The sequence below is a fragment of the Bison bison genome, unplaced genomic scaffold (genome assembly GCF_000754665.1).
Source record: "Bison bison bison isolate TAMUID 2011002044 unplaced genomic scaffold, Bison_UMD1.0 scf7180017864462, whole genome shotgun sequence".
Lineage (NCBI taxonomy): Eukaryota > Metazoa > Chordata > Mammalia > Artiodactyla > Bovidae > Bison > Bison bison.
This window is the reverse complement of record NW_011495024.1, coordinates 2,910,733-2,937,253: the sequence shown is the minus strand read 5'-3', so window position 1 is coordinate 2,937,253 and position 26,521 is coordinate 2,910,733. Positions and strand designations below refer to the sequence as shown.

Below are 26,521 nucleotides of genomic sequence, written 5' to 3'. Positions count from 1 at the left end.
TGGCCTGCTGCAGTCAGGGTCACTGAATACAACAGTGTGTGCACAAGTCCTTTTGAAGGAGATCGCCATTACCTTCATTGCCCCTACTTCAGTCTAGCCTCAGGCCAAACAACAGGGAGGGAACACAGTTCCACACATCAACAGAAAATTGGGTTAAAAATTCACTGAACATGGCCCTGCCCTTCAGAACAAGACCCAGTTTCCCCTACAGTCAGTCTCTCCCATCAGGAAGCTTCCATAAGCCTCTTATCCTTCTCCATCAGAGGGGAGACAGAATGAAAATCACAAGCACAGAAAACTAACTAAACTGATCACATGGACCACAGCCTTGTCCAACCCAATGAAACTATGAGTCATACTGTGTGGGGCCACCCAAGATGGGCGGGTCATAGTGGAGAGTTCTGACAAAACATGGTCTCCTGGAGAAGGGAATGGCAAACCACGTTAGTATTCTTACCTTGAGAACCGTATGAAAAGGCAAAAAGATATGACACTGCAAGATGAACTCCCCAAGGTCTGCACATGAATATCACAAATACATGAGAAATTTGTTTTAAAATGTAGAAGTCTGTCCTTCAGAAACTGCCATTTAGCACTGCTGTGGCACATTCCATAACTCTGAATCAATCTCCAGTCTTTGATTTATATACTTAAGCTTCAGGGAAACAGTTTCTCGCCCTGTGTTCTCAAATAGAAGACAACTTTGTCTGAATGTTCTGAAGGTTTGTGAATTGTACTATTTCTGGACACTGCTTTAGTATAGGGGGAGGATTCAAATCCAGAAGTGCTTAAGTAAGAGAAAAGACAAATTGATGAACTCGTCACACTTTTCCTTTTAGACTGCATGTACATACTAGATTTTTGCATAGTAAAGTATAAAGTATTATTTCTAGGTAGTACCAAACACGCAATTTCTTGTTTCCTTTTGTTTTCCAATTTACGGTTCTGGAGGTACAAATGAACTACTGTAGTACATACTCTCAACAATTGGATGTGGTAACTAAAGATCCTTTAACAGCATTAAACGATTCATATGATCCTTAAATTTGAAAATAGGTAGATATAGATAAGGGTTTCCCTGGTGGCTCAGACATAAAGAACTTGCCTTCAATGTGGGAAACCCGGGTTCTATCCCTGGTTGGGGAAGATACCTTGGAGAAGGGAATGGCTATCCACTCCAGTATTTTTGCCTTGTGAATCCCAAGAACAGAGGAGCCTGGCAGGCTACAGTCCATGGGGTTGCAAAGAGTTGTACGTGACTGAGTGACTAACACAGATATAAGTATAGAATGAATGGAAGGGAATTCTGATCTTTCCTTTTTTTGGCAGAGGGGATGTGGTGGGATATTGATTCTTTACACTGGCAACTAGATAGACATGGAATGACAAACTTGTGAATAACTTTTATGAATATTTTATTATAATAAGGTAATAATATTTTCCAAAAATAAAAATTAGCTTTATTTTAGTTAAAATGTTGACATTATAACCTGTGCTTTTGCCTTGTTGAGGATAATTCTTTTGAAAACACTGAGAATAAGTGAAAAATATAATCTTTGGATTTTTTACATAATTTATATTTTTATGAAAATACATTCAAATTTTGTACACTTTGAATATAATTACATTTTATTTTTTAATCTTTTCATTCATTTTTGTCAATAGGACACAATTTGTGAAAGTCTGAATTAAACAACATAATTGATAATTATGCTGCTATGAAGGCAAAATTCTATGGGCTAAATATATAGGAAATCCATTAACCCTCAGTCAATCAATATTGTATCCAGTGTGTATGCTTAGTCACTCAGTTGTGTCCAGCTCTTTGCAAATCTATGGACTGTAGCCCACCAGGCTCCTCTGTCCATGGGATTTCCCAGGCAAGAATACTGGAGTGGGTAGCCATTTTCCTCCTCCAGGGGATCTTCCCAACCCAGAGATTGATCCTGCCTTTCCCGTATTGCAGGCAGATTTTTTACCGCTGGGCCACCAGGGAAGCCCGTATTGTATCCAGACAGGTATGATAATAATTAAATGCTGTCATATTTTGTATTTTGCTGTCTTTCAGTCATATGAAAATATTTTTGTTTTGTCATTATACTTGTTTTTTTTTTAATCAAAGTTAAAGTTTATATCATATTGGAGGTTACCGTGTGCTAGGTTGATTTATATCTCTTAAGTACTTTAGACTGACAGCTGTGTTTCCCTCTGCACCTTTGCCTTGGTTCCAAAATCTTAGGGATGGGCTCCATGCCAGTGTGAAGACAGTATTCTATGAGTGGATACAAGAAATAAATAGGTAAGCAAACAAATCAGATCATTCCAAGTAGTTGTAACTCTGTGAAGAAAATACAAGCTTGGTATACTTGGTAGGCAGAAAAGAGCCTTGCTGTGATTGGAGTGAACATCAAGACTGATCCTGTCTAGGGTATTTCCAGTTTATCAAGACTGGTCATTCAGGTCTTGGCTTAAATGTTCCCTCCTCAGAAGGTCCTTCTCCAAAACACTGAAATTAATGATGCCCTCCCTCTTTTACCCCTATCCTATGGCTTTTTATTATTGCCAGCAGAGCTTTTATTACATTACCTAATGTTTTTCTGATTTATCTATTTGCCTTTTACCTGTCACTTCCTGGTGGGATGTAAATTCCACAAGAGCAGAGAACTTAACCTGTCTTGTCCACACTGTATGCCTAGCTTGGTATAAAGTGCATATGGAATGAAAGTATCTGTGCTCTGGAGTAAAGAAGAATGGGGTGAGGGAGGGCTTTCAAAAGTCCTTTAAAAAAAAGCTCATTTATTCAAGTCACTCTTATAAACTTGTTTTTTGGGGATTAGAGTCCTTGCCATGAAGAGTGATTGAAATAAGCAGCAGAATCGATCACTCTGCCATGTGACATTTCCCATCAAATGAATGAATGAATGGTTAATATACCATGTCTGAAAACAATGCTTACCCTTGCGTCAAAAAATACATATCACTATGGCTAAAATTTTGGATTTAATGTGTGTAAAATGGCAAAATGCATTAAAAGGGTTATTAAGAGGAATTGCAGAGCAACAGATAATCTATGACCAATATTTTAAATTCAAGTAACAACAGAAAAGAAGTTTGTTCTGGTCCTCAGCTGAATAATCAAACCAGAAGATAAGTTTATAATCACAAAAACTGAGGAGGTTGTAATCAGAAAACAATCAGGAATACATCCAAACAATTCTTTTTAAATGGAGAAAAATACACAATTCAAGGTCACAGCATGTTTTTTAAAACAGATATTATATTTACGAATCTCTGTCTTGTTCTTTTTACTTTTCTAGTTAAAAATTTTTTTTTCTTCTCATTTACTTCTAAAGTAAAATTCAGCACAGTACCATATATCATTGGAACTAATATAAACATGTTGAACCAAACACTTGTGGCATCTCTCTGTTTATTTGCATGTTGATGAGGCTTGTAAAAATATGAGGATTTTTTTAGGCGAAAAAACTAGTATGTCTTGAGGATAAAAATAGGCCTGATTTTCATTTCTCACTATTTTCATTTCTCCCAAAGCTAATCATTTTTGTAAAGAACAACAATAAAAATTCCTTTGAGAGATCTGTTTTTAAGGATGAAAGAGATATCCCTGGAACTTATAAAAACCACATCATTCTCTGCAAGGCAGTCAACACCCCATGCAAAAGATGATTAGCTATCTCTGGAAGTAACTGAGAAGTTTTGGTTGTTGTAGATGCTGTTAAGACAAAACAAAAATGAAAGGTTGTGTTCACAAAAAAGAGAGATCTGCATGGAGTAGAGAAGGGAGCCCCTCAAACTATCTGTTTCCAACAATCTTCAAGAAAAAAGACTGACACCCTGCATCAAAGAGAGCTCCACGTCCTAAGAGAAAGGAATGCATCTAAAAAATATAGGTAGGATATCCGATCTCACTCCCGCATCCTGTACAGCTTCTTGGAGGGGCCAGTTCACTCCATTTGGGCACATACACTTGCTTGGGGAACAGACTGTGGTATACTCATATAGGACACTCTTCAGCAGCACCAATCTATAGTGATACTAAGATGTCTAGTGGTTATCTGGGACCAGGAGTGGGGCGGGCAACACAGCAAAGGGACCAGAGGGAACTTTTGCGAGTGACGGAAACTTTTTAAGTCTTGAATGGACAGATAGTGATACCCACTTATTCCTTTGTTAAAACTCATCGAACTGCTAAACGGAAGTGTGCGATGTAGTTTGTAAATTGTATTTCACCAGGGTTAGTGAAAAACAAAACAACAAAACACACAGGGCGTGTACTCCGGAAATACAGTGGCTGGCCCCAAGCTTCAGGATAGTGGTAGCCAACATTTTATTTGCAGAGCGGCTCGCGCTGCGATCAGTAGGTCATCTGATGAAATTCTCAGCCTGTTTTCATTTTATAGAGGAGATACCGAACTCCGAGAGATGAGAATTCAGTGTAGCTCACACAGCCCAAAGACCCTAGAGCGGGTATACCAACCCAGGCTCTGACTGCATGGTTCAGTTTTAACCACTGCACCATGCTGCCGGTATGTAGTAAAAATCTGGATAAGTATGTTGAATGAAAGATTCCTGCTGCTGCTGCTAGTGCTGCTGCTGCTACGTCACTTGAGTCGTGTCCGACTCTGTGCGACCCCATAGACTCCTGCTAAGGAACGTCAAAGATCACAAAAGGCCCAGTCAGAAACTGAGACCCAGCACCGAGCCAAGTACAGACCTCAAGCCTCCAACAGATCAGGACCGCGCGGCGGAGGGGCGGGGCTTCGCCGCCTGGGGGCGGAGTCATCGTTTCACTTTCCGGCAAGCTTGTACCTCTTCTCTTGCCGTAGTGCCTGAAACCGGAAGTTCGCGCGAGGCGTGCTTTACATTTCCGGCCGAGAGCTGGGCTTCTTGGTACCCATGTGGGAGCTGCTGTGAAGATTCACTGGCTTCTGAGTCCAGTCCAGAGTCGAGCTCTGGGTGAGCAGGGGCTGTGAGTCGGGGCGGTATGCAGGGGAGGGTAAGATGTCCTCGGCTTTTCGAGTCTCCGCGGAGTTGGAGCTGAGAAACGCTTGGCGCGGCCCTCGGGGATGTCATTGTCTATTATCGCTGTTGCTTTAGGGTTTGCACGTTTGGCGTCTGGGGGTTCCTGGACAGCAGGTGATGTGTCCGCAGCCGCGCTGAGTGCGGAGGAAAGTTGCTTATACGTGAGACATTTGCTGTTTGCCCGTTACGCCGTCTTACTATTTTGTAGAGGGTTCTCACGGTGGATCTGTTTCTTAACCTGTGTTTTTAGAAGTCTGCCAACGTGAACGATGACGTCCTTAGCGCAGCAGCTCCAACGACTCGCCCTCCCTCAGAGTGACTCCAGTCTCTTATCTAGAGATGAAGTTGCCTCTTTGTTGTTTGACCCCAAGGAAGCGGCCACCATCGACAGAGACACCGCCTTTGCCATTGGTGAGCTGCCTTTTAACTTAGGAAAAGCCCTGGGAAGCTTGCGTTACCCGGATGTTGCTGTGTTTTCTGATCCGCTCTCTTAGCGGTTTGTAACTTGCTAACTCGACTTATGTTGTTAAGGGAAAGAGAATGGCAAATAACTACGTTCTGGATACATAAAATGTGTATAGGTAGCCGTATCTGAATTTCACACCAAGGTTGCGGGGAGTCATCTAAGGTGTAGAAAGGAAGCAGAGGTTAGGGGCTCAGGGAGGGGTCTTCCAAGGACTGGCCTAGTTATTGTACTGAAATTGTATTGGAAAAAAAGAAAAAAGGCCCCCTGCCTCGAGATACTTTTTCTTCTCCCTGGTGAGATGAAATTTATTTTTTATGTTGGATAGAAATCTATGTTTGGGACTGTATTATTCTAAAAGAGAGAGTGTTAGAGAAAACTAAAACTGTAAAAGAAGTGCGAGGTGAGTTTACTTGCTAAGAATTGTTAAATAAACTGGAGTTTTCCTAGGATGCACTGGCCTGGAAGAGCTGCTTGGAATTGATCCTTCCTTTGAGCAATTTGAAGTACCGTTGTTCAGCCAGCTAGCAAAAACCTTGGAGCGCAGCGTTCAGACCAAAGCAGTGAACAAACAGCTGGATGAAAACATTTCATTGTTTCTTATTCACTTGTCTCCTTACTTCCTGCTGAAGCCTGCACAGAAGTGTCTGGAGTGGTTGATCCACAGGTAGCAAATGAAATTACAGAAATAATTATGGGATGATAACATTGATGTTTTTAAGTAATGAGAACATTTATTAATTTAAATATTGAGATAAATACAGTTTGTATTGGGTGAGATAAGCATGTCCTTCTATGTTGAACTCATTTTTATTGATAGTGAAAAGTAAAACTACTTTTTAGAAGATCTTGAGTAAAGTCTAACCTCATTAGTTCTAAGGGGCTTATGTCACTTCGCTATTACAAATTGCTACTGCATATTTGGGGCAATGAGTGTTATTGAACTTCTTGCCAAAATAACAAAAATGGTGGCTTGGGAAGAGAATAATAACTTAAGAAAAGCAGTAATAGCTAATGTGTATGGAACACTTAACACCAGGCTGGATGGTAAGCATGTATGTGTTACCTCAGTGCTTACAACATTCCTATGGGGGAGGTACTTCTTTTATCCCCATTATACAATTGAGAAAACAGGTGTAGAAAGTTAAGCTGGCAGAGCCACATGACTAGTAAGCGGTGATATAAATTTGTTTCCAAGGCCTGATCTTTCATCTCGTTTTGAAATTGTCTTAAGTTTACTCAGTTTATTTTCTCATTTATTTACATCACATTGGTATCACATCATAGTTAATACATTTTTTTCTTATGTATGTTTTAAAAGTAGAAAGGCTTCCACTTCATTAGCTGGAGGCATGGGGTTAAGGGAAGCCAGTGAGTCACTGAGAAAACATAGTTTAACCTGGGTCTTCTGATTATCACATCATTAGATTCTTCAGACAAAAAAAGAGTCAAATTTGTACTATTTCCCTCTGTCTTCTAGCATTTAATTTCCCCCAAATAGATCATTATTGTAAGGAGTACTTTTTGCCTTTGGTTTTGCATTTATTTATTCATGTAACTTATTTATTTAGCAAACATTAAGTTCAATACCAGGATAAATATGCTGCCCTTTCTTACCATTGTGAAATAAATGCCACAGTAAGGGTGTATACAAGGTTTTGGGAGTGTATGGTGATGGCTGAAGTAGTTGAAGAAAGCTTCATGGAGGAAATGATGTCTTGGCTAGTACTAAAGCCCTAATACAGAACTAATAAAAGGCAAGAGGTGTGGTGCTATAAGAGAGAAGGGATAGGAGAGCTTAGACAGAGGGATCACTTGGCTGGGAGAATTAAGAAAAACATCTTGAGAAAGAAGCTTGGAAAGGATTTAGATCTTAAAGGCTGCTGCTGCTGCTAAGTCACTTCAGTCGGATCTGACTCTTTGCGACCCCGTAGACGGCAGCCCACCAGGCTCCCCCGTCCCTGGGATTCTCCGGGCAAGAACACTGGAGTGGGTTGCCATTTCCTCCTCCAATGCATGAAAGTGAAAAGTGAAAGTGAAGTCGCTCAGTCGTGTCCGACTCTTAGCGACCCCATGGACTGCAGCCCACCAGGCTCCTCCGTCCATGGGATTTTCCAGGCAAGAATATCTTAAAGGCTAGAAAGGATTTAATGAATCTGACAGAATTAATAAAACTCTTATGTTAATTAGGTGGCATGACCAATATCAAGTTTTGTAAAATTCACGGACAAATTCAATATGCTTGTAATTACATAATTTTTTTATTCAAAGAAGGCAATATGATTTTGTATGTAATTAGTCTTCTGGTTTTAGGATCATGATGTTAATAGTCAGGTAAATTGAGGAAACAGCTGTGGAAGGTGAACTTTGGAGAACAGAGAGGAATTGAGTGTTGCCTAGTTGACCCAGTTTGGTTTTCTGTTGGTTTGACTGCAGTGATCCCAAAATCATGTTAATGTAATAAATGGGTTTTTTTAAGGTTGAGAAAAAGTGAATGGATGTCAATTTTGATATTGAATATTTAAAAATATTACTGCATAAGAATTGGCCAACCCTATTGAATACTTTAATGTCTGTGCTTTAAGTGTGCTATACCTTACTTCTAGTTTTATCGTTGTTTTAAGTGGGTTTAGGTCACTGATGTACCATTTGGGCACATAAGGAAATATGTGCTTGTTAGTTTTGTATCAGTTTGAATTGTTTGCTTCTTTTTTCTCCAGGTTCCATATCCATCTTTATAATCAAGATAGCCTCATTGCTTGTGTTCTGCCATACCACGAGACAAGAATATTTGTGAGGGTTATACAGCTTCTAAAAATAAATAATTCAAAGCACAAATGGTTCTGGTTATTACCAATTAAGGTATGATTGTTGAATGACATGTATCTGTATTAATTGCAAGGCTTCATAAAAGGTATTTGGAAAAAATAAAGCCATTGGTGTTCCTAAGAGTACACCAAGTATTACCTCCATCACTTTTATTTCCTAGCTTCCATTTGAAAGTATGGTAAAACAGCTGGCTAGTATGAATAATAGCTGGCTTTTGTTTGGTATGTGATAGTAGAATAGGCAGTTTGTATTTTATTATCTTTGATTCTCACACAAAAAAAACTTTTTACAGATAAATAACAGGCTCAGAGAATTAAGTTACTCACCAAAGTTCAAGCAGCTCTAAAGTGGCAGAGTTAAGATTTGAATCTAGATCTGATTCTAAAGCTTGTCTTTCCATTATACTATGCTGTCTGGCATTTAGAATTTTGGAACTGAAAAGCTTAAAAAAGCCAGGTGAAGAAAAGCATAAAATACTTAGAAAAAGTAAAAAAAAAAAAAAAAAAGACTTGAAGGACGTCAGGAAATTATTATTGTGAAGAAGATGCTAAGAATTAATTTACAGATAAATAATAGGATGATTGCCTTACAGGAAGGCTCTGGCTGAGATCAGATAGTGTAATTTTGTAGGAAAACAACTGACTTGCCATTACCACCTTGTTTGTAACTATAGTAAAGAAAGTAGATGTATGTTGTTAGCAAGAATTTTTTAAATGTTGAGTGGTGATTTGGGCCAGCAGGCAGCAAATGGGATGAAAGTAGGCTAATAGGCTGTGACCTTGGAACGAGTAACTTTCTGGTTGATGTCAGGTCGTCCATGATCAGAATAGTAAAGAGAAAGGAATGGGAATTTTAATTAAAGAAGAAAAGAATTTGGATGTAAAGCATTTAAAGAATATTCAGGAAGAGAAGGCCAATCTGTAGTAAAGCGTATCAAACTTTTACTCATTTTGCTAGTAACATTATTTTTTTCCCTAATCTACACACAGATCCTGCTGTTCTCTAGACACACTTGTTTCGGGTATCCAAACCACACTTATCTATTACAATTTGCTGCAAATTATCTTTTCATTGATCTATTCAAAATTTATTGAGCACTTATATGTGCCATGCCCAGTGCTAGGTCGTGGGAAGAGCAGTATAAGTTGACTGGGTTCCTGGTCTATTTCTGTTACTAGTGTTACTGTAAAGCAGTGACAAAACCATACCCCATTGACTGAAAAACCAAGTCTAAATGGTAGAGTTACGAAGAACCTAGAGAATCTGGATTTAGATAAATACATATCAAAATGCAACACATGATAAGTAACCATTTTTCACTGAGTACCTCCACACACATTGCTGGCCCTTCCCTTTTGAATTTCTTAAGTTTGCACAATTTTATATGTTAATCTCTTCTTTACCACCAGTTATAATGGAAGACTATATTTTGTATTAATGAACTGTAGCAGTTTGAAGCTGTTACTTTGGTAGGTACTTAAATGATGAGTTGGTGAATTATCCTTAGTTAACAGTTGGTTCTTCCTGTCTGTAACAGCAATCTGGAGTGCCCTTAGCTAAAGGAACTTTGGTTACCCACTGCTACAAAGATCTTGGCTTCATGGATTTCATTTGTAGTCTGGTGACAAAATCTGTGAAGGTGAGTAGTACACTGTTTCATGAACGTGTGATTCCATTAGAAGGTTGTTTCCTCGGCCTGGAGAAAGCAAATGGCCGTTTGTAGTAATAGTGGGACTTTGAAGAAGTGCCTTTTGTTAAGTGGTCTCCTCTTTTCTTCATCTTTTCTGATGAGCAGCTTGATCAGTCTTTCATCATCAAAGCTGTTTTTCTGCAAAAATAAATTATTGTCTTCCTTACCAAATTCTTTACAATGACTGTTTAAACAAAGATACCGTCTAAAAATGTCAGAAAGCTTGTTTATTCTTGCCATGTTTAATTGAACTGTTAAATGTATTTGTCTAATATGGTAAAATTAGTGTCAGCCTGAAGTACTTGAGAGCTATAAATATTTTTATACTTATATCTCATTAGCTTTTCACTCCTGAATGTGTTTGGTTTGTGGTTTTTGTTCCAGGTTTTTGCTGAGTATCTTGGGAGTTCCAGTCAGTTGAGGGTGCTCTTAACTTTCTATGCCTCTACCATCGTGTCTGCTCTGGTGGCTGCCGAGAACTTATCCGACAATATAGTTGCCAAGCTGTTTCCATATATTCAAAAGGTTTGGCCCTGCTTATGTGTAAAATAGATTATTTTGTACTGGAAGAAATTTTCTTGCTTTTGAAAATTTCACTTAGGCATAAATGTTTTTACATTGGCAGTTTATTTCAGATGGTTTATGAAATTTAATTTTTAGGTAAAAAAGATGACTTCTTAAAAACTTAGCAGAGTGGAATCTTGGTTAGGAAGCTCCTTAAGAATGAATGCTGGGGACTTCCTGACTGGTCCAGTGGTTGAGATTTGGCCCTCCAACCCAGAGGGTGCAGATTCAGTCCCTGGTCAGGGAGCTAAGATTCCACATGCCTTGTGGCCAAAAAACCCAAAACAGAAGCAATATAGTAACAGATGTAGTAAAGGCTTTAAAAAATGGTCTAAATCAGAAAATCTTTGAGAAAAAAAAAGAAAAAGTGAAATTGTTTTTAAAAGAGAATGAATTAGAAAATTTCTTCAAGGCAGAGGCTCTCTTTTCATTCCTTTTGTATTGACTTCTTGATGTTTCTCCTGCCCGAGTGCCTCATAGCCTCCTGCCTTTCCAGGTCCCCCATAGACGAACTGCAAAAGCCCCCCCACCGGAGTCCCCAAATTATTGTCTTTAATCAGATACTGTTTTGTTTCTGAAGTCTCCCTTACACAGGTGGATGTTTGCAAATAAAAGAAGACTCCTTTGCTCCTTTTAGCATGTGTAGTGGATGTTTGAGTTAGGAGACCTTCTGAGATCCCTTCTGTCATCTGAGAGTCTTGTCTCATTTCCATGTCCCCTCAGGAAAGGGGGCCAGCATCTTGATTTTTCACTTCCGAGGAGTGTTGACTCTCAGTGTGCATTAGGTTGTATTCATCTCTAATTTATGACACTTGGAATTTGTCAAAGTAGAGTAACATTTTCCAGTAGGCTAAAATAACATAGTTTGTCGCTTTTCCTTATATTTTAAAAAATATTCAGGGATTGAAATCATCTTTACCAGATTACAGAGCTGCAACATACATGATAATATGTCAGATTTCCGTGAAAGTGACCATGGAAGATACCTTCGTTAACTCCTTGGCTTCACAGATTATCAGAACACTGATCAGAATTCCCTCTCTGATCAAGGATGGATTGAGTTGCTTGATAGTGCTCCTTCAGAGACAGAAGCCAGAGAGCCTGGGGAAAAAGTACGTACAATTGAATTGTGAATGATGATAATTGGAGGTGAATGAAGTTATTTTGAGTAGTTTTTTTCATAGGATAAATTTTATGCTATTTTTAAAAATTGCCATTCATTGTCTTCTAACATGTAAAGTCAACATCTTATGTCCTTGTTTCTTCAAAGGCCATTTCCTCACTTGTGTAATGTTCCTAATCTTATTACACTACTTCATGGGATTTCTGAAACATACGACATTAGTCCTCTTCTGCGGTACATGCTTCCCCACCTGGTTGTCTCCATGATTAATCAGATTACAGGTAAATGGTTTTACATGTTGTGTCCAAAAACTTACTTTCTCATATTTAATTTTCTTAAGATAAAAATCACACCCTGGTTAATATCTTTTAGATATCTAGAGTTTTCTGCTGTCCAACTCTTTTTGTGTAATTTGTCTGTTTTTCTGACATGAGAAACATTTAGGGTGGGGAGCAGATTGGTTGAAGGGAGAACCTTGTTAATTGAGTAATACACTCAGTATTTTTTTAAATTAATTTTTATTGAAGTAAACTTGCTTTACAGTGCTGTGTTAGTTTCTCCTGTACAGCAAAATGTTATAACTGTACCTATATCCTTTTGGATTCCCTTCAGGTTACCACAGAGCATTAAATAGAGTTCCTTATGTATACAGTAGATTCTCATTGGTGGTGGTGGTTTAGTTGCTAAGTCGTGTCTGACTCTTGTGATCCTGTGGATTGTAGCCTGTCAGGCTCCTCTGTCCATGGGATTCTCCAGGCAAGAATACTGGAGTGGGTTGCCATTTCCTTCTCCAGGGGATCTTCCCGACTCAGGAATCGAAAGTGGGACTCCTTGATTGCAGGCAGACGATTTACCAACTGAGCTATGAGCGAAGCCCAGGTTCTCATTCAGTTCAGTTCAGTCGCTCAGTCGTGTCTGACTCTTTTCGACCCCATGAATCGCAGCACGCCAGGCCTCCCTGTCCATCACCAACTCCTGGAGTTCACTCAGACTCACGTCCGTCGAGTCAGTGATGCCATCCAGCCATCTCATCCTCTGTCATCCCCTTCTCCTCCTGCCCCCAATCCCTCCCAGATCAGAGTCTTTTCCAATGAGTCAACTCTTCGAATGAGGTGGCCAAAGTACTGGAGTTTCAGCTTCAGCATCAGTCCTTCCAATTAGTTACCTGTTTTATACATAGGGTCAGCAGTGTGTATGTGTCAGTCCCAGTCTCCCAGTTCCTCCCACCTGCCGCCTTTCCCCCTTGGTATCCATACATTTGTTATCTATATCTGTTCTATTTCTGTTGCAAACAAGATCATCTATACAATTTTTCTAGATTCTACATGTATGTGTTAATATACAATATTCGTTTTTCAGACTTTACTCTGTGACACCCTCTAGATAGTACTTTTTTTTAATATGTGTTCTTTTACATGTTTCTACATGAAAAAAGATGATGGAATTACTTTAAAATAGTTAAAACACATTGTTGAGTCAAACTTTCCCTTTTCATTTAGATATTTAATAAACTTTAGTGATTCCTTTATAATAAATATCTAGTTGCCTGAAAAAGTTTTTCTCTCTTGAGTCATTGAAAATATAAGATGAAAAATCTCATGTGTGAAAATCCAGATTTAAAAAAAGCCCAGAAGTTAATTAGAAGGTGATTATTTGCAGTATATGTTTTTCACCTTTCAATAAATATGGAAAGACAAGGAAGACATTCTTGGTGCTGTTGCTACTAGACTAAGAAAGACGTTCTAAGAAAGTTGTCTCTAAAGTTACATCCATTTATTGGAAAACAAGGTTTACTTAACCCAATCTCAATTTAAACATGAGTTTTAGAAACATGACTAGCACAAAAGAAAGGGTACATTTCCTGTTCAGATGGTGAGTAATGAAGTCAGGGCCAACATTCATTCTTACATAATGGAAGATGACAGCTCTTGCTTCAGTAAGGAGGCATTGAGATGAAAGTGTAGCCTGTATTCAGGTAGTTTATTGAAGTGTAGATTCAGGTCCCAGCTCCACCGCTTGTAATGTGGCTTGGGGAAAGACTGTATTCTTTGGACTTCTGTTTAATTAATGAGAGAGGCATGATAGTACTTGTTTTTAAAAAATTTAGAGGATTTCAAGTAAAGGATAAATGAGAGTGATGTATACAAAATGATTTTAAAAGATACAAATGACCAAATAGGTGAAGTACACTTGAAAATAGGTATAAAGCTGGATGTGGATATATGTCTTAAAGTTATTCCTGTAGAAAGATTTTCTGCTATAAAAAACCTAATAGCATGCACATGCAAAAACATTTTTCTCCAGTCAATTTTAATTTGTTATGTATGCTAAGGAGAAGAAACTGAAGAGATGGATGGTCAAGTCTATAGGAGACTCTTAGAAGCCATACTTACAAATATATCGCTGAAGAACAACTTAGACCATTTGTTGGCTGGGTAAGCTCTTACTTTTGACATGCTTTTGATATTTGTATTTCTGTGGCTAAGTATACTTCTCAGGGTTGGTTAACAGTTTTCCAGTATCCCTTTATAATGTATTTTTTGCTTTGTCCATGTTCATTTAATTGTAAGTACTTAGTCAAGTGATTGTGGCAACAGAAAAGAAGTAATTTCTCTTGTTTATCTTTAATGTACATATGTGATCATGCAGAGTTAATAGTGAAGATAAATTTGGGTTATATTATATGTAATTTGTGGTTGTTTAAAATTTCCTCATACTAAGTGGACCAAAATGCAAGAAACAATATATCACAGTTGGTAATCAGTAAATGTCATTAAGAAACTTAAACCACTAAGTAAAGATAGTTGAGAGTCTCCCGTTTTCTTTTCTTAGTAGAAGGGCAACTTGATACAATGAAAAGAATGTAGTCATAGTGGTCAGAAAGAAAGTGGAGGTGTTAGTTGCTCAGTCACTCTTTGTGACCCCATGGGCTGTAGCCCGCCAGGCTCCTCTGTCCATGGAATTCTCCAGGCCAGAGTACTGGAGTGGGTTGCCATTTCCTTCTCCAGGTGATTTCCCAACCCTAGGGATTGAACCTGGGTCTCCTGCAGTGCAGGCAGAGTCTTTACCATCTGAGCCACCAGGGAAGCCCAGACATAAGTTAAATCCTTCCTCTTATCACCTCCAGGCAAGTAGAGTAGTAAGTTCTGAAGGTCAGGCTGTGTGGATCTGGTTTTGTCATTGTGTATCGTTGGGCAGGTACCTGTCTACAGGGTGTGTTATTTGTGCACCCTGCTCCCATGTTGGCTTGTGAATTAAATGAGGTTAAATATGCAAAGTACTGTTGAGAGCTTGGCTGTGGATTCAGACAGGGCTTGAACACTGTGCTCCACTTTTTATGATATAATAGTGCTCACTGGAGAAGGAACTGGCAACCCACTCCAGTGTTCTTGCCTGGAGAACCCCAGGGACAGGGGAGCCTAGTGGGCTGCCGTCTATGGGGTCACACAGAGTCGGACACGACTGAAGTGACTTAGCAGCAGTAGCAGTGCTCACTGAGTATTGCCTCTTGTTGCTCTTCTTGTTTAACTTCAGGCAAATTAGAAGACTTCTTAGTCCGAGTTTTTGTACCCGTAAAATTAATCTAATTTTTACCCTGTGGAGGTCTGACAGAGATAATACATTCTAAAGCACGTAGTATGTAGTAGGGTTCAATACATAGTAACTCTCATGCCTGCTAGTATTTGTTTTGTTTTGCAGCCTTCTTTTTGAAGAGTATATTTCATATAGTTCCCAGGACAAAGTGGATTCTGATAAAGTATCTTTGCTTAATGAACAGTTTCTTCCACTTATCAGACTTTTAGAAAGCAGGTAAGCTGTGTGTATATGTGTGTGTGTGCACTTATTAATGTGTACCTCTGGTTTTATAAAGAGATGATTTACAAGTTACTTAATAAAGTGAAGGAATTATAAAGGGATTGTTTTTCTTTTCTACCTTTCAGGAAGGGACAATTATAGGATTTAAATATATTTGAAATATAAGAGGGAATAAAGGTATGGGGACTATGGAGAGTATAATTTTTTATATAGACTGTTGTTGAAATAGTCATAATAACAAACTCAATTAGTGTCATTTGGTTTTACATATTCCGTTTGTCAAAAATGTGAGTCTTAATCTCAGTAATTTTTTAAAAAGTTAAATTTTTTCCTTTTATACCTGGATGGTCTGTGTAGTTAATAACTTTATTAAGAATAATGAACTGACTCTTTAATTTCATCCCAGATACCCCAAAACATTAGATGCTGTGCTAGAGGAACGCCTAAAGGAAATTACAGACCTGAAAAAGCAGGAGCTTTTTCACCAATTTATCTCTCTTTCTACAAGTGGAGGAAAGTATCAGGTAACTTTTTCTTCAGGGGATTTGTGACACGGATATTCTTGGGATTATTTGAAGAGCTTGGGAAGGAAATTTGCTACTTCACTCCTCTGTTTGAGAAGTTCCATGGAGAGAGAAGATTTACTCAGTTTGCCTTAGTTACCAGAAGTAAGACTCTGAGGCAGGAATTAAGTAATTGCAGAAAGGTACAGTAATTTTTAAATAACTGTGAACCTGATGCTTATTTCAGGAAAAGTGTTATTTGGAAATTTTATGTCTAATGCTCATTAGCAATCACCAAAAGATGGCCTAACTTAGATTTCTAGAGATCCTTATCTTTCTCCTGCATCTTCACTTCTTAGCACAGCACTCACCAGCCACATGTGGCTATTTAAGTCATTGATTAGGAAAAGGGAAATAGATTTTATTTCATGATTATGTTAGGACTTCAGAAATTTTCTAGGCACAATTTGCCCCAAGTCTTTATGCTAGAAGTTAGACATTTATGTAGTTCTTATTGTTTGCCTTGAAAACAAATGTTATGAAGAGAAATGTGATTGTTTTGGTTTTTCTCTTCCATAATTAGACTTTCATCTTTAGTGGTATTTCATTTCCAGATCACAGGTTGATAGACTTTCTTCTTAGTCTAATTACATAAATAAATGAAGTTGTCAACAACTCCAGTGTCACATCATTTTCTTAATAGATGAAATGCAGTCCCTCTTAAGTGATCAATTTTTTGGATACATATTTTCATTTAGGTGCTAATACCCAGTGGTTTATCTTAGGTGTTTTTCACCTTGCCATCAGACATACATAAAGAACACAGAATCACTTCATAAGTTACTTCACTGATTTAAACCTACATATAGACACAACTATAAACGAAATCCCACTCCAGTACTCTTGCCTGGAAAATCCCACGGGTGGAGGAGCCTGGTGGGCTGTAGTCCATGGGGTCGCTAAGAGTTGGACACGACTGAGCGACTTCAATTTCACTTTTCACTTTCATGCATTGGAGAAGGAAATGGCAATCGACTCCAGTGTTCTTGCCTGGAGAATCCCAGGGACGGGGAGCCTGGTGGGCTTCCGTCTGTGGGGTCACACAGAGTTGGACACGACTGACGCCACTTAGCAGCAGCAGCAGCATACACGAAATCACAGCATTCACAGTACAGGTTTTGGTATCTATTTACAAATCATACTGTGTTTTGGAGGCAAAGATTTTGCTTTACTCTTTACTTTTGGTTTACTTTACATTTTGCTTTCTGAAATTAGATGGTTATTGAATATGTCAGCGTGGTGTGGTTTTCTTTGGTTCTTGATTATATGCTGCTCAGATTTAATGGTGAGATCATTTGCTAATTGTGATGAATCCTATAGTTTTTAGCAGATTCTGATACCTCCCTGATGCTCAGTCTGAATCATCCGCTTGCTCCTGTGAGACTTCTGGCCATTAATCATCTGAAAAATGTCATGACAACACCAGAGGTTTGTGTCAAATAGCTTTGATTTTTGATGTTTTTATCCTTGAGATGAACAGTGTAATTCTAGAGTAAGAAATTGAAGTTACCACCTAGAATCAATATTGTTTAATTATAGAGGTAAAGCTAATAAAGCAGATGCGAGTTCATTGGACAAAGATTTAGGACCATACGTACTGGAAGCCACCATTTTTAACCTGTATATGTCCTAGCTGGTAAAGAATCCACATGCAATGTGGGAGACCTGGGTTCAATCCCTGGGTTGGGAAGATCCTCTGGAGAAGGGAAAGGCAACCCACTTCAGTATTCTGGCCTGGAAAATTCTATAGACTGTATAGTCCATGGAGTCGCAAAGAATCGGACACGACTGAGCGACTTTCATGTCCTAGTAGCAATTTGTTATCAATATGTTTCCACATTGCAGATGATTAGGTTAGCTTTAATTGAGAGTTTTTCAGACTGGTATTAGGGATGAATTTATAGAGGGTCACAAATTATCTGAGTTTTCAGTTTTGAAATTTGAATTTGACAGTCTTACTTAACATGAGCATATTTGAGGATATCAGAATGATAGCTTTTGGGACCCTGTTCAGTTTTGGTACCTGCCAGTCTCATTTGTGTTTAAAATTTAAGTACAGAAGCTGACGTAATTTGTAAATAAAGCTTTTATGCCCAAATAGTATTTTACAAAGACTTTGCAGTGATTCGAGTAGAGTGGTATTTTCCAAACTTTAGTCATTCAGCCACATTTTTTTAGCTGTATTAGCTTACAACTGATGTTATTTTGTAGCTTCTTTTAAATGGACTCACTGCTTTTCACATAGCCTTGATTGTTTGTTTTCTTAAAATATGGTGGATTGGGCCTTCCATGGTGGCTCAGTGGTAAAAGAATCTGCTTGCCGATGAAGGGGACTTGGGTTTGATCCCTGGGTTGGGAAGATCGCATGGGGAAGGAAATGGCAGCCCACTTCCATATTCTTGCCCGGGATATCCACTGGACAGAGGAGCCTTGTGGGCTGCAGTCCATGGGGTCACAAAGGAGTCGGACATGATTTAGTGACTAAGCTACAACAATAATGGTTGATTTAAGTATTATATTTCTTTTTTTTTTTAACTTCTGATTTTGTTTTGGGGTATAGCTGATTAACCAACAATGTTGTAATAGTTTCAGGTACGGTATTATATTTCATGTGAACAGCTTAGTAATTCAGTATTTTTATAGGTTATGCTTCATGCAAAGTAAATATAAAATATTGACCATGTTCCCTGTGCTATGAATTAACTGCTTGTAACTTACTGAATTTATGCCTAGCAGGCTTGTACTTCTTTATCCTCTTCATCTGTTTCACACAGATTTTACATCATGAGTTTGAAGTGCTAATTGTATGTACATTTTATTATAGTTAGTACAGTTGGAAATAAGAATGTGCATCTATGTAATATCTAAAATCACCTCATGCTCTACCGCTTGCATATTTGGGAAATTTTTGGACTAGAGAAAAACAGTAGGAGAAATTTCTTCACAGCACATAGCAGTGTGAACAGGCTGAACTCTATAAACTTGTGTCGTGGCCGTTAAAACCAGATTCATAGTGCACGTAGAATTTAATTTCAGCTAATCATAATTACTGCTTTAAATTTATTCACGACTGGTTTTTTTTTTTTTTTTTAGTTTTTTAGCTTTTAACTTACAACTTTATAAATATTTTGAAAATGTTCTAATTTAGATTTTTAAACAGTTATACTTACTTTTGAAAATGGTTGATCTACTCATATTTGAAAAATACTGCTTTGCTTGATTCATTCCTGATCTGGTACAAATTATGTTTCTTTCATAAATTGCTGGTAGATTTGTCTTACTGACTGGTTGGATAAGTAAACTCAATGAATACTGTTCTTTGTTGTAATAGGAAGATTTTAGTGAGTAGAATAAGAAAGGAGTTCCTGAAATCTCCTAATATTCTTGAAGTCATTCGCATCCTTCTTTTACTCTTAATCCAGTCCTACCCTGGATTTGTTAGTTTTTCAGTGAAGGGCAGTGTATACGTACGTTCAACTTACAGGCTTAGGTACTGTAATTGCAGTTAATGTCTGTCTTCGCGAGCATTGATTTCCTTTCACTTCTCCATTAATGTCTGGACACAAGTAGGTTCTGTTCTCGAATTCCAGATTGAGCTATTGGGCTACTTGTTAGCTTTTGAGGAAAATTTGACATTATACTTTGACTTAGTTTTGTGGATTTGAAGGATTTTACTTTTTCTCTCCCAACCTTCCCTTCTGATCTACATTTTTCTTCTATAGGATTATTTACTTTTTTTTTTTTTTTTAACCACCTACAGGGAGAGCTATATTCAATTGGGTTCAGTTCAGTTCAGTTGCTTAGTCGTGTCCAACTCTGCAGCCCCATGAATCACAGCACGCCAGGCCTCCCTGTCCATCACCAACTCCCGGAGTTTACTCAGATTCACGTCCATCGAGTCAGTGATGCCATCCAGCCATCTCATCCTCTGTCGTCCCCTTCTCCCACCTTCAATCTTTCCCAGCATCAGGGTCTTTTCAAATGAATCAGTTCTTCACATCAGGTGGCCAAAGTATTGGGAGTTTCAGCTTCAGCATCAGTCCCTCCCATCAATATTCATGGTTGATTTCCTTTAGGAGGGACTAGTTGGATCTCCTTGCAATCCAAGGGACTCTCAAGAGTCTTCTCAAAAGCATCAATTCTTCGGCACTCAGCTTTCTTTATAGTCCAACTCTCACATCCATACATGACTACTGGAAAAACCATAGCCTTGACTAGATGGAGCTTTGTTGGCAAAGTAATGTCTCTGCTTTTGAATATGCTATCTAGGTTAGTCATAACTTTCCTTCCAAGGAGTAAGTGTTTTTTAATTTCATGGCTGCAGTCACCATCTGCAGTGATTTTGGAGCCCAAAAAAATAAAGTCTGACACTGTTTCCACTGTTTCCCCATATTATTTCCCATGAAGTGATGGGACCTGATGCCATGATCTTCATTTTCTGAAAGTTGAGCTTTAAGCCAACTTTTTCACTCTCCTCTTTCACTTTCATCAAGAGTCTTTTTAGTTCCTCTTCACTTTCTGCCATAAGGGTGGTGTCATCTGCGTATCTGAGGTTATTGATAGTTCTCCCGGCAGCCTTGATTCCAGCTTGTGCTTCCTCCAGCCCAGTGTTTCTCATGATGTACTCTGCATATAAGTTAAATAAGCAAGGTGACAATATGCAGCCTGGAAGTACTCCTTTTCCTATTTGGAACCAGTCTGTTGTTCCATGTCCAGTTTAACTGTTGCTTCCTGACCTGCATATAGGTTTCTCAAGAGGCAAGTCAGGTGGTCTGGTATTCCCATCTCTTTCAGAATTTTCCACAGTTTACTGTGATCCACACAGTCAAAGGCTTTGGCATAGTCAATAAAGCAGAAATAGATGTTTTTCTGGAACTCTCTTGCTTTTTTGATGATCCAGCAGATGTTGGCAATTTGATCTCTGGTTCCTCTGCCTTTTCTAAAACCAACTTGAACATCCGGAAGTTCATGGTTCACATATTGCTGAAGCCTGGCTGGAGAATTTTGAGCATTACTTTACTAGCATGTGAGATGAGTGCAATTGTGCAGTAGTTTGAGCATTCTTTGGCATTGCCTTTCTTTGGGATTGGAATGAAAACTGACCTTTTCCAGTCCTGTGGCCACTGCTGAGTTTTCCAAATTTGCTGGCATATTGAGTGCAGCACTTTCACAGCATCATCTTTCAGGATTTGAAGTAGCTCAACTGGAATTCCATCACTTCCACTAGCTTTGTTCATAGTGATGCTTTCTAAGGCCCACTTGACTTCACATTCCAGGATGTCTGGCTCTAGGTGAGTGATCACACCATCGTGATTATCTTGGTCATGAAGATCTTTTTTGTACAGTATTTCTGTGTATTCTGGCCACCTCTTAATATCTTCTGCTTCTGTTAGGTCCATACCATTTCTGTCCTTTATCGAGCCCATCTTTGCATGAAATGTTCCCTTGGTATCTCTAATTTTCTTGAAGAGACCTCTAGTCTTTCCCATTCTGTTGTTTTCCTCTATTTCTTAAGGAGGCTTACATTTTTGTTGTGAATGATTTTATGTTTTATTTTCTTTCATAATTTAAAAGAAAAACATGAACTTTTTTTGGCAGAGTGCATGTCATCATCCTTATAAAAACTATGAAAATTAATATGCTTAATTTTAACACTGCTGATGTCTAAGGCACTGTTTTAAGCATTGATATGTATTATTTGATCCTGTAGCAGCCTTTTGAGGGACGTACTGTTTGTTATTAGCCCTGTGTTATAGATGAGAATAATGAGGCTTAGGAAGGTTATGTAACTTACTCAAGATCTCATAGTTTGTCCAGTGGTAGAGCTGGGATTTCAACCTAGACAGTCTCGTTCTGTAATCTCTGCACTCCCAATATGTAGGTTTTCTCTCATTTTTACAAAATAAAAATTGCATTTCAATTACACATGTTATATTTTCAGTGGAAACTGGAAAAAGTTTGTACCAAACAATTATTCATCTAAAAAGGACTTCTAGAGATGGCCTGCTGCTGCTGCTGCTAAGTCGCTTCAGTCGTGTCCGACTCTGTGCGACCCCATAGATGGCAGCCCACCAGGCCTCCCCCATCCCTGGGATTCTCTAGGCAAGAACACTGGAGTGGGTTGCCATTTCCTTCTCCAGTGCATGAAAGTGAAAAGTGAAAGTGAAGTCGCTCAGTCGTGTCTGACTCTTAGCGACCCCATGGACTGCAGCCTACCAGGCTCCTCCGTCCATGGGATTTTCCAGGCAAGAGTACTAGTTCAGTGCAAATTCAATTCATGTGTGCTTAGTTTTGAATTTGCACCAGGGGCAGCAGAGCCTGTGTTCCTTGACTGGAATTCTGGAATGCCTTTCACAAAACCATACTTCCTTTCTAATTTAAAGTCTCAAGATTATAGCAACAACTAAATTAATTTTTCCCCATTGTTCAGGAGAGTATCGATGAGTCTTTCATAAAAGAAGCCATTTTAACCCGATTGGGTGATGACAGTGTGGATGTCGTTTTGTCGGCTGTAAGTGCTTTTGAGGTGAGTGACTTTGTTGTGCATGGAAGTGCATGTTTTGCTTGTCAATATTTACTTACCCTTCTCACATGAATCATCTCTAGGCAGGAATATATTTGTAAATTATTCTTTTTTGGAAATAGTTCTGTTGAGATCACAGACTTTTAATTGGGGAGAGCACATAGGAGTAGTTAGATTACACAGCTTTATATATCTGGAAGTTCTTTTAAAATGGAAAAGTGCTTTTTATTAATAGTAAATTCCCAAGGTTCATGGGAAATTGGCTCCTGAGTGCCACTTTTGAGAAACTGCTCACATACAACTTTTAAATTATGGGATTTTAAACTTGTAAATTTGGGATTCTTGGGAGATAAATTCTCTTTTTTTGGAGGGGATAAATTCTTTATAATTCATAATTTTTTAAAGTTTAATAAGACCATATTTGAAGCAAGTAAAAATTTACCCATGGTTATTTTTTTCTCTCTAGGTTTTCAAACAACACTTTAGTTCAGAAGTGACAGTTTCACATCTCCTGAATCTCTTTCAAAGAGCAGAACTTTCAAAAAATAGGGGATGGTAAGTATTTATATCTCCTCTTACAAATAAATTAGTGAAATTCTTGTATGAAGTTCACTTTTATTTGGATTTGTATGGGCCATAATATTCTCTGTGTTCGAAATTTTTCTTAATAAAATGGAAAAAGAAATATAACGTGTGACATAATGCTAAGATCTGGGAAGTAGGATGGGAGGCGACTTTAATTTTTTACTTTATATAATTTTGTGGGGTCTTTTTTTTTTAACAATAATAATATACTTTATAACTAAAAACAAATACAAATACATTAAATAAAAAATAGACTCAGAGGCACATGACACTTTTTGTAATATTTGATGAGCTTTTACTATTTCATTTTTGGCATCTACGCTTTTTACATGGAAAACTGACTAAGCTCTTTAGAGAATGAGAGTGTGTCTTACAAGTTTTTATATCCTATGTAGTTGAACAGAACATAATATCTGTTCAGATATTATTTTTTGAACTTAAGAGTGAATCTTGGATTTCTAGTGGAGTTGAGACATAGTATAGTGTGATCTGTGTTTTATGTTACAATTAATGATCTGTCAAAAAAAAATTGGGCTTCCCCTGTGGCTCAGCTGGTAAAGAATCCGCCTTCGATGTGGGAGACCTGGGTTAGATCCCTGGGTTGGGAAGATCCCCAGAAGGGAAGGGCTACCCACTCCAGTATTCTGGCCTGGAGAATTCCAGGGACTAAGTCCATGGGGTTTCGAAGAATCAGACACAACTGAGCGACTTTCACTTTCAAAAAAAATATGATTTGACAGAATTGATTTAAAATTCGTGCTCCAAATAACCCCTTTGTTAGCATGGATTTTAAGTGATGTCGTGATGTTTCTTAGTAATGTATTTGGTAAAGAGACCAGGATTGTGTCAGTTGAGCTGGGAAAGTATAATGATGAGTTTTTGCTGAACTGAAGTCTCTAATGTATCTCAACCGAATGTGTTTATGTATCTTTTAGGTACAAGGTGCTTGAGATCGCAGCAGGCATACTGGCTAAAGAGGAGATACTGGGTGAAAACGATCAGTTGTCGAATCGGGTGGTGGTGCATCTGTTGCCATTTATGATCATCAACAGTGACGATATGGAATCTGCTGAGATGAAAATGGCTGTTTATTTATCAAAATCAGGAATTTGCTCTTTGCATCCTTTATTAAGAGGCTGGAAAGAAGGTAAGAGATGAAGCTGTTTTTCAGAAAAAGTGAACAAGTGACACTTAAAAGAAGGAAGATAATGACAAGTAAAAACGGACAGTGATTGTTACTTGAAATCGTTTATGTTACATGCCAGCAAGAATTTTGAAACTTTTTGCTAATATGAAAAGTATACTTTGAAAAGGAAGCTCACCCACTGATGAATTCTAAATTGTATGAAAAGAAAAATAAAAAGCACACCTTCACAGGAAGATTGTAAAACTTTTGCCTAAATTCCCTACTCTGCATTCAAGTGAATGCAGACACATTGATGACATAAGAGCCCCTGGTGTTTGATTCTTATATATACATTCTTTTTTTTTTTTAAACAGCTCTTGAAAATGTGATTAAAAGCACAAAGTCAGAAGAACTAATTGGCGTAGCGAATCAGAAGATGATTGAGTTGCTGGCTGACAATATAAATTCGGGGAATCCCTCTTCAATGTTAAAGATGGTAGGTACGCTATTGAAGTCCACACCCTGGCTTTCCTTCTCAGAAGCTTTCTGGACTCTCAGTGGTTACTTTACTAGGTTCTTCTTTTATTTAAAATAACTTTTCCATTCTTGAGTACTTTGTTTTGTTTTAAAAATATATAGTGTTATTTATATATAGTGTTATTTAGTGTATCTTGCAGATGTTTGAAATCTTTAACATTTTGGAGAATTTATTTCATTGTGTTGTTTATTGGACCAGTAGGAATATAATGTATACTTTTTAATCTTTTTTCCTCTCATTTAAAGTATTAAAGTCATATTTTTCTTAAAAGAACAAAATATAATCTGAAAGAAATTTTCTTTTGCCTTAGTAAATAAACCTTTTAAAAACATAAAAACATTTATCTAGTTGGCAGGTGCAATTATGTTCATTGTAATTTCTCAAATTATTTTTATAATTAGAAGTCAATGCTTATTACTTTTTTAAGGTTTTATATTTATCATCTCTGAATATAGAGCAAATGATACCAAGATAGGCAGAGGTTGAGAAAATTGTTTTTATGCAAACCGAAAGCCACCATTAATGGAGTTGGTTTATTTTTCAAGGTAGAGGATTTAATAGGTGTTGGAGAGAAGGAATCCTTTAGCTTGAAGCAGAAAGTGACTTTTCACGTAGTCATGGCTGTGCTTGTCTCCTGCTGTTCGTCCTTGAAAGAAACTCACTTTCCATTTGCAACAAGAGTCTTCAGTTTGTTGCAGAAAAAAATAAAGAAGCTTGAAAATGTCATTACTACAGTGGTAAGTAAGGAGTGCAGAGTCTCTGGAGAGTCGAATGTTGAGACCACTTTGTCAGTCACAGTAGAACTGAAAATTGGAGGCTGAGATGCTGAGTCTTTGGATTCTAGGAGTAGAATATGAAGTGGCTTTTTGTAGTAGTAGGTAATGAATTAGGCAGTCTCTTCCTTCTGCAGGAAATGTGATTAAGTAGTGGGATTTCAGGTTTTCGGTGTTTGTGTCTGATAATTGACTCTACTCTGTGTTATCTCTATTGGGCCATTTTCCGAGTTATACTTAACTACATCTAGTGATAAGGAATTCACTAGATACATTACTGTTTGAATAATATTGTTTTGTTCTGTTGTTTACTAAAATAGATCTTTTATATTATTTTTATTTGGATTTTGCAAGCATATTATTATCTTTGACAGTCTTACATATTGATATTTTTACCTATTACCACACCTTGAGGTTACAGAGTTTTTTCTTTTAATATCTGCCATAAATAGCATCTTACAGTAGTGTCATTTTTATTTCTTGTGTTCCTTGTTGTAGGAGTTGCTCAACGAATCTCGTCTTTTTCACATTCATTTATACCCTTAGGATTTTATAAGTTCTATCACAGCCATTATAGCTAAATTTTTGTAAACTTTATAGAAATAAAGCTCCATATTTTAAAAAAGTGGCCCAGGGAATTCCCTGGTGGTCTCGTGGCTAGGACTTTTCGCTTTCACTGCTGGGGCCCAGGTTTGATCCCTGATTGGGGAGTTAAGATCCCGCAAGCCTTGAGGCTCAGCCAAAAAAAAATAAAACATAGTTCAGATGAGCCCTTCTTAACTTCTTTATTTTTTTGAATGCATGGTGACCTGGACTCTACTTGTTTCAGTGGTAAAGTGTGGACAAATTGAGCATTTTATTAATGGATAGATAACATGTTGTTTT

The 26,521-nt window shown here is 37.9% G+C and overlaps 1 protein-coding gene across 1 annotated transcript in view; it reads left to right on the top strand.

Annotated features, from left to right (window-relative positions):
* The first annotated feature begins 4,862 nt into the window (after window positions 1-4,862).
* Window positions 4,863-26,521, top strand: part of HEATR1 (HEAT repeat containing 1) — a 51,492-nt gene continuing 29,833 nt past the window's right edge. Inside the window, exons 1-17 of the mRNA XM_010860110.1 lie at window positions 4,863-4,977; window positions 5,294-5,454; window positions 5,957-6,173; window positions 8,227-8,368; window positions 9,873-9,974; window positions 10,410-10,550; window positions 11,490-11,701; window positions 11,860-11,993; window positions 14,045-14,147; window positions 15,412-15,522; window positions 15,935-16,052; window positions 17,412-17,519; window positions 22,522-22,617; window positions 23,081-23,169; window positions 24,135-24,346; window positions 24,700-24,821; window positions 25,409-25,600. Of these exons, the coding sequence (XP_010858412.1) occupies window positions 5,313-5,454; window positions 5,957-6,173; window positions 8,227-8,368; window positions 9,873-9,974; window positions 10,410-10,550; window positions 11,490-11,701; window positions 11,860-11,993; window positions 14,045-14,147; window positions 15,412-15,522; window positions 15,935-16,052; window positions 17,412-17,519; window positions 22,522-22,617; window positions 23,081-23,169; window positions 24,135-24,346; window positions 24,700-24,821; window positions 25,409-25,600 (2,241 nt within the window). The 5' untranslated portion in view covers window positions 4,863-4,977; window positions 5,294-5,312. The remainder of the gene's footprint in view (window positions 4,978-5,293; window positions 5,455-5,956; window positions 6,174-8,226; window positions 8,369-9,872; window positions 9,975-10,409; window positions 10,551-11,489; window positions 11,702-11,859; window positions 11,994-14,044; window positions 14,148-15,411; window positions 15,523-15,934; window positions 16,053-17,411; window positions 17,520-22,521; window positions 22,618-23,080; window positions 23,170-24,134; window positions 24,347-24,699; window positions 24,822-25,408; window positions 25,601-26,521) is intronic.